Below are 13393 nucleotides of genomic sequence, written 5' to 3'. Positions count from 1 at the left end.
TTATTGTTTTCTCTTCACAGTTGTTTCCTGGATAACAAGTTTTCTAGCTCTATTTATAGTGAGAAAACACAAGTAAACATGCTCTTCCAACTCTCCCAAATGCTCCAAGAAGCCAGAATCATGGATTTTGAACTCCTTCACCACCTCCCTCAACAGCTGAATCTTTTGATTCTTCACATACAACCTAGCAATGGACTTACAATGTTCTATCTCATCGTGTAAGCTCACCACAAGCCGACTCATTGTTTCGAAATCCTTATTTAATATATAAATACCCTTTGCCGCCGCATCAAGCTGTGCCATAAGATTTATCAGTGTATTTGTCTTAATCCCTTGTCGAGCATATTTCATCCTTTTTGTCAAGAAACCTAATGGAAGAATGATTAGTCCTGATGCAGCCACAATGCCAATTAAACTGTGCATTGCAAGGGCTAATGTTACAATTGCAAGTGCACCACAAACTAATATTAGGCTTAACCCCATTGCCTTCTTGAATAAACCGATAAGTTTTTCTCTCCTAGCAATCTTTTTACGTGTAATTGTTAATCGATCGAGCATCAACTTATATTGATCTTGAATTACACCAAATTGCAATCGGCTTGAGGAGGTAAGCGGGTCATCCAGCTTTGAAAACGAAGCGAGGTCATTGGATATAACCCGACATTGATCATCTTTGTAATCACCGAAATGGGGCACCTTTTGGGTTAATTTAATGACCTTTTGACTTATACCATAATTCACTCGTGTTTGATAGATGCTTTGGAGGAGGAAACCACATGTCTTGAAAGCCTCTAAGCTTCCATTGAAGTAGTCAATGAGGAGGTGATGTAGGTCTAATGGTTCGATCATGTCAATTAGAATGTCTTGTGGTGGTTTGAGTAAATGGGTATATGAAGGGTTTGGAGATAAAGAATAGAGTCTCTCGTCGCTTGTTCTTCTTAGTTGGCCTTGAATCTTGCTCCATATTTCTGTATAGGAATTCGTTCTAAAGGCTTCCCTGTATTCCTCATTAACATTTAACTTGCTCCCCAAGTTATTTATTTGTTCCCTTGAAGAAGCACCTAAGGAAAATAAGATGAACAAAAGAAATATTAGAAATCAAATGAGAAGATGAGTTTATGTGTGTTTAAACTCTACAAGAATCTCTCCGTAAACAATCTATTTATCTCTTTTAGATGAAAAACCCATCAAGCAATCTAATAAAAAAAGCTTAGATTTAGGTTCCACCATCTCTTAGTTAATCCAATAAACAACAGAGAACATGATCAGTGTCTTGATGGGGCACAAATTTATAAAAAAAAATTCTCTCGATCAGAAACCCATGTAACAATTCTATTAAAAATTATGATTATTTCATCTAAGTAATTTCAAAGTTTGTATAACTAAAAAGAAGATGGAGAAATCTAAAAGATTTTAATTTAACAGATATACCTGTTCTTGTAAAAGGAGATTTCAACTTGAGCCACAACATAATCTTCCCAATCTAAGATGATGTTACAAAGGCACACATTGACAATAAAGAACACAAATTGAGAAAATATTCAAATAAAATATAGAAACTTCTCTTGGAGGAAATTTATGAAGAAAAGAAGAAATCTTTTATCACCACCTATTTCTGATGAATCAAGTGTTTATATTTCCAATGATTTGTATTTCTAAATCATAATTGATAACCGTCCAAAAAGGCCAAACCTTGAAGCTTAAATAGAAGTTTCCACTTGCTTTCACTCAATCTTCTATGGAGAGTTCAATGAAACATACTTTGGGTTTAACCCAACCAACAAATTTGATGTATTCAGTGGGTCCCACAATAAGGATCCTAAAAGATGATTTCTAACCATCAACGTGGCTTTAATTGGCTGACCACGTAAGATTCTTTGTTGGTGGGAGCAACTAAATGATAATTCTTCTTGTTATTTCGTTCAAGACACGACTATGTATGGAAGGCATATTGGCACCCTATTTGCTGAAGACACATCGTAGTTTAGTGTGATTCGCCCTTTTCTTTTCCACCGCACAAAATAGACCAATAAATGAGTATCAAACCCATTTGAAAAAAAAGTGATCTGCTTGCTGTAGAAATCACCCTCATAAAAAAAATCAGTCTATTCCAAAAATTTTAATTTCATCAAAAGTGATTTACAAAAAATTGTTATTATAGTTATTGTCACAATTATTATCTCATGAACCGTGCGGAAGTGACCTTAAGATTGATGACCTCAATTCACACTTTTCTAATGTGGAGGTGCGCATATAACTATAGATATTTTTCATCGTCTCTTGACGAAAAGCATCTATGATTCTGTACACACCTCCACGTCAATAAAGTGTGAATTGAGGACTATCTTGAGGTCAATCCACCATTATTCTTTCTTAGAAGGAATAAGATTTGAAAACAAAAATCTTGTAATTCTAAAGAGTCGTGTTGGACTGACCTTAAGATTGGACCTCATATCACACATCTTGACGTGAAAATAGGAATCATAGATGCTTTTTCACTTGTATCTTGAGAAAAAACATATATGATTCCCATACACTATCAGGTCAGGGTATGTGATGTTAGGTCCAATCTTAAGGTCACTTCAACATTAGTCAATTCTAAATGGATTTGGAAAGAAAAACACTTTCTTATTAATTTAGTAGGATTTTAAACTTTACTAACATTCCTTGGACTCAAATGGATTACCACATTGGCAATCCAACACAACATTTTTTGTTTGAGCTTGATCCAAGGTTTTAATGGATGAAACAAAACTCCCAAAATTAAAATTAAAATTCAATAGTAAAGAATAACTCCTTTTTCAAAAAGAAAAGTTATAGAATTTTGAGTGCCACAAGGTGAGCTCTACGACCTATAAGAATTGAAATCTTAAAAGGAAATGCCTTACTACCTGTCTTGGACGCTGGGTCCAACAATGAGTTGACTTGGTAGTGGATAGAGAACCATTGGTTTTCTAACTTATATCTCGAGGAGATAAATCTATAGTTATCTATGTGCTTTCAAGTCATTACTATTTACATGAACAAACTACCAAAGCAATTCCTAGTTTTACAAAGGAAAAAAAAAAACACTTTCCTTACTTAGCGCGGCATCCATAAACATTGTTAATGTTATGATGCTACTACTAGATCACAAAATTTTAACAATTTTTTTTTTTTTTTTTTTTTGTAATTTTTGTGATATTAGATTTATCCTCTGCAAAGTAAACGTTTACCTAGGTTTTGCTTGAAAAACTAATAGAAAATGACCTAAATGCCATTGTCTTCAACCTTGTGCTGATTTTCTCCCAAAAATCAATCATTTCAATCTATATTTTATCTCCAAAACCAGTCATCTTATGAAGTTTTTTACCTCTTTTTTAACTTTAAGATTCTTTCTTCCTTAACCTTCAAGCTGCAAGAATAAGATATGATTTTTTGAAGATCGATGAAATTATGGATAGAAAAATCAAGGGTTTCCATAACTTTTGAAGATGAGATTGAATAGGTAAAGACTAGAGATTCTAGGATTTAACAATTTAAAGATTGAAAATTTTTAAATAGAATTCTTGGAGACATAGAAGGTCAATGAAATTTTAGATTGAAAAAATCAGTGGTTTCTAGATGACAATGAAGAAAAGATCTAATCCTAGAGTTTGATGGCTTATTGAAGATAGATACCTTCTTCCTCAATCCAAACATTCTACCTCCTCCAATCTTCAAATCTTAAAAAACAAGTAGGACTTCTTTTAAGCGTGGACTTTGGGATAATAAAAAAAATTAAATTTTTTTATATTATATTATATTTCATTTAAGAAATTTGATACAGATGAGGTTCAATAAGTACAAAACAATAGATTTTATAGAAGATGGCATTGAGGATGCGTTCAATAAGTTGAAAATGAAAAAACATCTCCAAGAAAAATGAAAGGGTTTTGGCTTGAGGTTTAAAATAATGGCATTTAGGCCATTTTATGTTATTCTCTTAAACAAAACCTAGGTCAAGGGATATATCATCAATTTGAAAACATACAAATACCTCTAAATTGATTAAAACGGGGGGACATGTCTAAATGGCCTATTTTTGTTAAATTTAAGAAAAAATATATCCAAGAATTTGAAAATGAAATTGAAATTCCAGGAATTAGAAGTTTTGGAACAATTGATGTGGTCCCGTTACTAAGTTAACACTTTTCCAAATGACACAGTCTAGTCTTACGAACTTAGTAATATTTGAACTCTTACAGGCTCGCTGAGCTTTGCTTGTGCTTTGTGGCATTGCCACACGATTGTAACACCACTACTAGTTGGTTTGCACACCAACATTGAATAATAACCTTCTTTTTATAATGTCTATTTTAACCTACTAATTGCACTTCATTGTTGGTATTAGTGAAATCGTTTTCTTTGCTCGTGCATGTTTGTTATATGACCAAGTATTTTCTTACAAAAATTATTGAACCAACAATAATTTATGTGAGAATGGCTGAAAAAGTATGAAAAACAAATAATAAAGAAATGCAATATTTTTATTTTATTTTAAGTGCAATCATCCAAATAGAGTGCACAGGGAAATTTTTAGTGACAACGTGCAATTAGTAGTGGGTGGTGTGCAATTAGTCGATCCCTAATAATAATAATAATAATAATAATAATAATAAAGAGATATATTTCACTTGAATTTTAACTTTTAAATTTGGGAGTTATGCAGAAATTCAGTAGTAGTTCAATTAAAATTGAATTTATTTTTAATTGGATATGAGTTTTTCTATGATTAAAATCTTAATTAGTTGAGGAAAGTGGTTTTCTTTCCAAATCCTTTTAGATTTACAAGAACTTTTCCCTATATGCTTTTCATCGAGATACATAGGACTAAGAGTGGACTTCCACGTCAGCAAAGTGTGAATTGAGGTCGGGCTTAAGATAACTTCAGTACGACTCTTTCAGAAATTACAAAATTAAAGAACTCATATATATAAATATATATACCTAAATCGTTCGTTCATCACTCTAATCGTTTAACTCAATCTTCTTCTCCAACCTTCAACCACAAGAAGTATTATAAGGCTCTAAGAGGGAGAGAGAGGTTTGATAGAAGAGGGATTCGAATTCTTATCCGATAAAGATTAAGTATCTACTATCTCTTGGCATCCCTTTAATTTATAATTAGAATTAATTAAACAATCAACGATGGGTGATTGGTCTAATATTCCCAAAGATCTGGTTCTTGAAATATCCAAGAGCCTTACCGTCAACAACTTAAATATAAATAATTAATTAAACAAGCAACGATGGGTGATTGGTCTAATCTTCCCGAAGATCTGGTTCTTGAAATATCCAATAGAGTTACCGTCAATGGGGATTATATTCGATTTCAGGCCGTCTGTGTTCCTTGGCGATCTGCTTTATCAGAGATGTCACATCACCTTCGCCTTCACCTACCATGCCAACTTCCATGGTTGATGTTACCTTATAATAGATACGACGACAACCCTCATCGTGGTTTCTTCAATTTATCCGACACTAAGATTTATTGGTTGAAGTTACCACAAGTTCGTGGCAAACGTTGTTGTGGATCTTCCCAAGGTTGGTTGGTTTTTGTTGATGAAGAGAGTGCAGCCATTTCACTTTTAAATCCTCTCACAAGGGTCCAAATCCAACTCCTACCGGTCACAGCATTTCCATATGTATTGGATTTCCGTGTCTCCAAAGTTGGTGAAGAATATGTTGTTAGGAGTTGTAGTGGGGGAAGAAACATCTTTAGCCTTAAGGAAGTCGCAAGCTTTTACATGGAAAAAGTCATCTTGTCCAAAAATCCTAGAGAGGCCAATTATATTGCCATGGCTATATTTGGAGATGTAAGGAAATTGGCCTTTTGTAGATCAGGAGACGACAAGTGGACTACAATAGAAGAAGCTGGAGAGCACTCTGCCTATGAGGACATCATATATTGGAAGGAACAATTCTATGCGGTAAATTGTAAGGGAAGAGTTGTTGTTTGTGATATCAACGATACTTGTCCAAAGACGATAACGATTCAACCACCAGGAAATATATGTTGTAATTGTGACAGGAAGTATCTGGTGGAATGTTTCGGGGAGCTCTTACTGGTCTTTAGACGCAGAAAAGGATATACAGTTATATATGATGATGGTGAGGAAGGTCATCTAAATAAAACATTGATTTTTAATGTTTTTAAGTTGATGAATGATGATCATCAAAAGTGGGCGAAGTTGAATAGTTTAGGTGACTCCATGTTATTCCTCGGTGATAATTGTTCGCTGTCACTCTCTGCCAAGGACTTCCCTGAATGTAAAGCTAATTGCATCTACTTTACTGATGGCTTTTTGGATGGTTGTGCTTGCACTGATGGCAAAGGTGGGGGCCATGATATAGGAATGTTCAACTTGGAGGATGAAAGTATCGAACCATTTCCATGTAGCTGCTGCATGGTTAAATCTAGGTTAAATATTCAACAAGCAGTATGGGTCACCCCCTCTCTGTACTAAATAGTTTTTTTTTTTTTTAATACTGAAAGATAGTTTTATCTAGTTAATTGGGCTTGAGAAAAGATTCTTCTAAATTCATGATGCACTCTAATTATTATTTTAAGAATCAATTTTCAGATATAATTATTTAATACCTGATTGGACTAGACATGCTTACCAGGCTAATATGGATTATACCCAATCAAAGATTAAAGTAATAGATTGGGTTGCTTGATGATGAATACTTGGATCAAGTGTTCATGCACCAAATAATTTGTTAAGACATGGTTTGAAGGGGTCACCCTTCTCTTCTTATTCAAATTCTGTAACTTCTTGTATTCTTCTATTCTCTTGGGTACTTTATATAGCATCCATCGATGAGATTGTGTTGAGAAAGGAGAAGATTATTAGTTCTACAACTAGCTAGAGTTTAATTTTAAAGGGATGGAGTCGAGGGGAGGGTTGTATTTGATGTTGGTGTTCATGATTCTAGGGCCGGGAGGAGGGAAGTTGATGGAGAATTTTTTATGCCTCCAGTTGCCCAAATGTGGAGACGATCGTGAGACAAATAGCCATGACCAAGTTTAGACAGACGATCATCACTGTTCCGGTAAACTAACAATACACATCAAACATTTGTTTTACAAATCATAAATAGGTTAAATTAGTCGAAACTATGTACCAATAAGTTCAATCTTTTATCAAATCCTCTACCAATATTGACAACAGATTAGACGATTTAAAATGAAAATCGGCACAAACAATCAGATCTTATTCTGAAACTTACTAATATCCATCTCTAAGTCCTCCAAACTTATCCTGACCTGCAGTATCCCAAAAGTAGAATCTGTTTTTCCCACTGCTTGTGAAAAATCCAAGGATAAATTTCAACACCGAATGTGGCTGCTAATATTACAGGTTTTAGCAGCAAAATCATATTGGAAAATCAATCAAAAAATGAAAAAGAAAGATTTGATCTGGGGATTGAAGAGGAATTTACATAGCAATACCAGAGCTAATCAACCAAATGACTCCAAATGCAATGATCCAAGCCGAAAATTGACAAATCAAATCAGATCTACCTAATAATCACAAAATAGGATTCCAAAATCGTAAATAAAAAATAAAAAACTATAGATCAAAGAGAAGATTGAGAGAAAATTGTTGTGTAAATGTCTTGTATTAATCTGTTGCGCTACACAAAGAAGTAGGGGTGCATAGGTACCAAACTGTTGTGTAAATGTCTTGAATTCTGTTGCCATTTTTTAAGGGGTATAAAAAAGACAATCGTGTAATATTTTTTTTTCAGATTTTCTATTTTTAGATAGTTTTACGTGTTTTGGTAATTCTCAATTATATAAATAGAGATCTCTAGAGTTATTAAACTTATGAGAAAATAGTGGTTGTTCTAGTTTGGTTCTATGGACGTGAGCACATTGTCGAACCACATTAATCCTTGTGTTTTGTGCGATTATGTTATTTTTGCTATTTCGATTTTTTTCACAAAAACAAGAGATTACATGAGAGACAAAGGGCTTTCAACGATCTCAACTTTAGGTTAGATCTTGCTCGAAGAAACAATTGAAAAGAGAGAGGCTTTTTGACAATCTCTCTCTCTCTCTCTCTCTCTCTCTCTCTCTCTCTCTCTCTAGCTTCTTTCGATCCTTTTAGAATGAGAGAGTGAGCAAATTAATACCCTCTCGAGCTTCTTTAGGTTTCATTCATATTAAAACGTGAGAGTGAGAGAGAGAGAGAGAGAGTTTGTTTCAAAAATGGATAAATATTTTATCGAGTGATTGTTTGCTCATAACCCAACACCGACTTGACATGTGGTGATGATGATGTAAGTAATAAAAGAGAAATTTTCTTTCTCCAGCCCACACATCCACTTCCCAGAAACCATAATTTTTGGATTTCAAATCTTAAAAAATATTGTGAGATCCACATGGATTATCATATTGGCAATCTTTGATTGGGTATAAATCCTAATTTTTAAAAGACGTGTGTTTACACATGCCAATTACTAGTGCAATATAATATTCAGAAATTGGGTTTTATTCAAAGACAAATAAGCTTTTAGACCCCAAAAATATAATTACAATGCCACAATATCAGGCTATCAATCAAGAAATATTAACTGATAGGCTTCAAACAAGTGATGTTCTGGATCTATTTTTCCAGGAAAATTTTTTAATGGGTAAGAATTCCTAACTTTTGGGTGATAACTTAACAAGAAGTTAGCAAAATCTTTCTTTCTTAATCCCCTCATTTTTATAAAGATGAAAATAAAATCGTCAAAATGGTTGAGTGACATTGAATAGTTGATCTCGACTATTTGGACCATTAAGCGTTGAGATGGACAATTTATAATGCTTGATTTTGATGTCTGTAAAGGGTTGATCATCTTGACGATTGGATCAAAGGTTGATCTCAATTACTTTATTTTTCATGTCAATGATTTGAATCATTAATCACATGATTGAAAGGCGTGGGGCATTAAGAAAGAACGACAATGAACTCTTCAAAGTTCAAACAAGTCAAATATTTGCAGGCAAGATGGTGATGGGAAGGCAATGGAAGGAATATTGATTATCTAAAAGGTTTTGGACTTCGAAGATTGAGGAGTTAGGGTTGTGGTCATGGTGGCCATTGATGACTTTTTGATGGTTTTTTGAGCCTTTGAAGGGAGATGACCATAGATTGGAGAAGAGGTGGGATGGGTTAAAATTTCCAACAATTGTGGGCAAATCTATCAATTTGATAATGAAATTATGCTAATTTATATAATTAAATGGTCTGTACGAAAGTAGATGTGGCATTAGAAATTATTGAAATAAATTTAGATAATTATCCTATAAAATCATAAACTATATTAATTTATTTTAATTTATTCCATAAACTCTCATGAGTTTTATAATTATTATATGGATCAAACTTAGAAAATAAACTCAAACAAAAGAAACTGCTAATTAATCTTTATTTTTGCATTCGAAATCTGTCATTTGCACCAACCAAAGTCCATCTCCCATCGCCTGTTCACAAAAACTAGGTCCTTTAATTAGTTCATTTAATCATGCTCTTTGTCATCCATTGCATTGCATGATTCTTTTAAGTAGATGAGCAGCTGCAGAACTAGGAATTTTTTGTCATGGGTGGGGAAAAACTATAGTTAATGGTATACTTGAAGAGCTTGAAGATGAATAGCTTTGCGGAGAAATTCAGAGATTTTTTTTTTTGTAAAAAGTAGAAGAAAATGATATATAGGTCATTTCCTATTAGTTTATGAGAGAAGGTCCAATCAAGAGGGAAGGAAAATAAGAACGTAATTATTTGAAAATAAGGGGTATCTCTTAATAGCCCTGGCCATGCCTTTCTTCTCAAATGAAAAATCCAAATGGTAACTGCGTAATAAATGTCACCACATAAATAATAGGACAACGGTTGGTTCGAGAGAAACAAATTTTCACTCACCTCATTGTTTGGGTGGCTTTTTATGCCGAGAACAACCAGGCCTACCTCATATAGAAAGAAATCAAAATAAGATATAAAATTAATAATAAATATTAAAAGTAATAGTAAAAGTTAAATTTTACTTACGGGTGATGTTCAGACATATGGATGTCAAGTAACTTGCTTGTTTCAAACACGTTGTGACCATTTTTTTCTTTGCATTCATAATTACATCCTTTGTGAACTGTTTGATTATGACTACGGAAACTATTAAGTTCATCCAAGTTCCTGTCATCATGTATGAATATTAAGTAAGGTGTTTATATCAAAGAACTTGTCATAATTCTTATATTTTCATTAATAAATATGATCTAATTTTATCTTTGTTGTGAGTTCAAAAATTATTAAGTTCATATCATTCCTTGCCATCATGAAGACAAACGAATTTTTCTCTTCCATCTTCCATGATGACTAAAAAAAAAAAAAAATAGTTGAAAACAAATAAGATGAAAAGGAGAAGAAAACAGGATAAGTTGATTTCAAGCTATTTTAAATTTACAGTTAATACTTAAATCAAGATTTCAATTATCAACAAAACTTTATAATATATCAGGTATGATAGATGTGATGATACTTAAAATGCAAAATGAAAAGTATGCTTGATCCAAGCAAAATTCTCGTGAATAAGGTGGTGGGACACAAACGTATGATTGAAGTGTGTGTAACCAACCACTGCAATTGTGATAAATTGAGTTCATCTCTTAGGCCCATATGTTGCATTATGGACATTACATAATTGGGTCCAATTGTCACCTTATCATTTTTATATATAAATCTTTTAAGTTTGTTTAATTAATTCTAATGTAATCAATTGAGTCATTGGTATCGTGAAAGTCCTATTTAGATTTTTAGGATTCATTCAATTATGTTATTTAGGTCAATATAAAAGCATATGTTTGTTAATTCAAGTGTCTTCAAACATGCTTTCATTGGATTGGAGGAGAATATAAAATTAATGATAATAAACTTATATATATGAAAAGGAAAATATGATACAACTATAAATAAATCCAAGAAACAATGACCATGCTTGGGACACCATGAAATACCGTAAAATGTAAAATGTTGCAATTACCATATTTTGCAATAATGGTTTTTGCAATTTATGAGTACTTGGTAGTAAATTTGGAATAATTTCAATCTGAAGTCTAAATTTAAAAAATAATTTTTCTACTCTAAATAGTGTAGATGAAAGAGATGTGTCTCACTCTATTCAAGTAATCTTTCTAATTAAATATAAGTATTCTCTTAAGGAAAGTGAGGAGAAATCACTAATAAACTTATAAACAGTGAGAGTGGATTCAGTCATGGAATAAACAAAGAGAAAAAATGTAAAAAATGACGTATTCTAAAAAAATAGATAAATGAGATGTTGCATCAAGATAAATTAGATCAAGTCTTTGAATCAGTAGAAAATCTGAGAAAATGGAATATCAAGGAGAAGAAGGTCAGCTCGGTCCCTTGATTGGAGATCAATATATTGTATTTTTGTTATCGATTGATTCATTGGTAGTAATATATCTTTTACCACATAATTATGTAATCATACCAAAACTAATTTTCAATCATTTACAAATATGGCTGAGATGATCACTAGGATTCACTTATCAATTTCAAGATTTTCATTTTCTTTTAATTTGTAGATACAATGATTATAGAAAAGTTGATCTAGGCATACCCCTCCACGTTTTCAAACCTATGACATGCACCCCTGCACCCTGATTTTCTCTAATACACAAATGAAAAATGGACTATATGCTCTCATCATCTTAAACCTTTAGCCAAAAACCTTTCATCTTTATCCCAAAATATATATTATCTTCGAGTTCTTCCACCTCCATGGAAAGTTATTCTAATCTAATCAATTTCATTTTCAATCCATCATCTCTTTCTCCTTCCACAATCTTTTATTATTATTTTTTTTTTCTGATCGTAGGGATCCATGATTATTCATTTTCGATATTCACGTCATCAGTTACATTCCTGCATCGTTATCCCCAATGTGTTAGACCATATCTCATCAATGTATGGAAAATTTGAGGTATCTTGTTTCTCCTTCTCTTAATTATTATTGGCAAACATGAGAGAAATTCCTCATTCCCACTTAGTTAACAAATAATCTGCAGGGGATACGTGTTCGGTCCTGATCTATTGTATAGTTAATAGTTTTGCCTACTGCTAAGTACATTATACTGAGTCAAAATTCATTGATTAAAATATAACCAACCATCAGCTAATAGTTTAGTGAACCACTGCGGGTATTGGAATCCTTTGACAAAAATTGAAAGAGAGAAATAAAAAGGGAAAGTCATAATGTTGAACAGGAAGCTAGTATGGTTTTAAAACTTGGTATTTCGTCTCATCTCCCACCCCTCAATATATACCGTGTTGACTTGCTCGAGTCATCTCATCTTGGACTACATAAATCATTTCACTCAATTCACTTGTGTGTGTATAAGTTGAAGAATCATAGACCGTCAATTTTTACCATTACTTTATAAATCACTTTTGATGGGATTAGAAAATTCAGAATGAGCTGATTTTTTGTGAGGATGATCTCCTCACCATAGAGATCATCCTCACAAAAAAATCAGCTCATTCCAAAACTTTTAGCCCATATAAGACAAAATTTTGATTGTTGAACCCAACTCATATATATATATATATATATATATGGGAAGTGTTCGGCAGACAAAATAAGGCAGGCAAAAAGCGTCCTAACCGTGTACACCGTTAGATCACACTCGATGTAATGGCTATGACATGTTTCATTCTCTTAAGTGAATGTGGTTTTGATAATAATAGCATCAATTTACAAGTTAAAGAATCGTGGATCGCCAATTATTTGTAAATCACTTTTGATGGGGGGTTATAAGTTTTAAAATGTGCTGATTTTTTGTGAGGAGAATCTCCTCACCATAGAGATCACCTAAAAACAGATGTTTGGCTCTCCTTAGGGCTTCATATATATATGGGAGCGGTTCGGCAGCCCTAAAGTTTGCCAAATTTGGTGCCAAACATTTTTTTGTAAATCATTTTTTATGGGGTTAGAAGTTTTGGAATAGGTTGATTTTTTGTGAGGATGATCTCCTCATCATAGAGATCATCCTCACGAAAAATCAGCTCATTCCAAAGCTTCTAACCCATATTTTGAAAAATGTTTGGCACCAAACTTGGCAAACTTTAGGGCTGTTGAACCGTCCCCTATATATATATATATATATATATATATATATATAGGGGACGGTTGATAGGACAATAATTGTGACAACATTTATGACAATGATTTTTGTCTTATATGGATTAGAAGTGAGGATGATCTCCTCACCATAGAGATCATCATCACCAAAATTCAGTTCATTCTGAAACTTCTAACCCCATCAAAAGTGATTTACAAAACAATTGATGGTTCACAT

The 13393-nt window shown here is 32.9% G+C and overlaps 1 protein-coding gene and 1 pseudogene across 1 annotated transcript; one reads left to right on the top strand and one right to left on the bottom strand.

Annotated features, from left to right (window-relative positions):
* On the bottom strand, positions 1–1471 carry LOC147407570 (UPF0496 protein At1g20180 pseudogene; annotated as a pseudogene).
* A 3799-nt stretch (positions 1472–5270) lies between these two features.
* LOC147407569 (F-box protein SKIP23-like) lies at positions 5271–6488 on the top strand. The gene has a single exon (XM_086432610.1). The coding sequence runs from the start codon at positions 5271–5273 to the stop codon at positions 6486–6488; it is 1218 nt and encodes a 405-aa protein (XP_086288736.1).
* Positions 6489–13393: the final 6905 nt, after the last annotated feature.

The sequence above is a fragment of the Akebia trifoliata genome, chromosome 3, assembly GCF_017979445.1.
Source record: "Akebia trifoliata isolate Shusen 1 chromosome 3, ASM1797944v1, whole genome shotgun sequence".
Taxonomy (NCBI): Eukaryota; Viridiplantae; Streptophyta; class Magnoliopsida; order Ranunculales; family Lardizabalaceae; genus Akebia; species Akebia trifoliata.
This window is presented reverse-complemented; position numbering and strand designations above follow the sequence as displayed.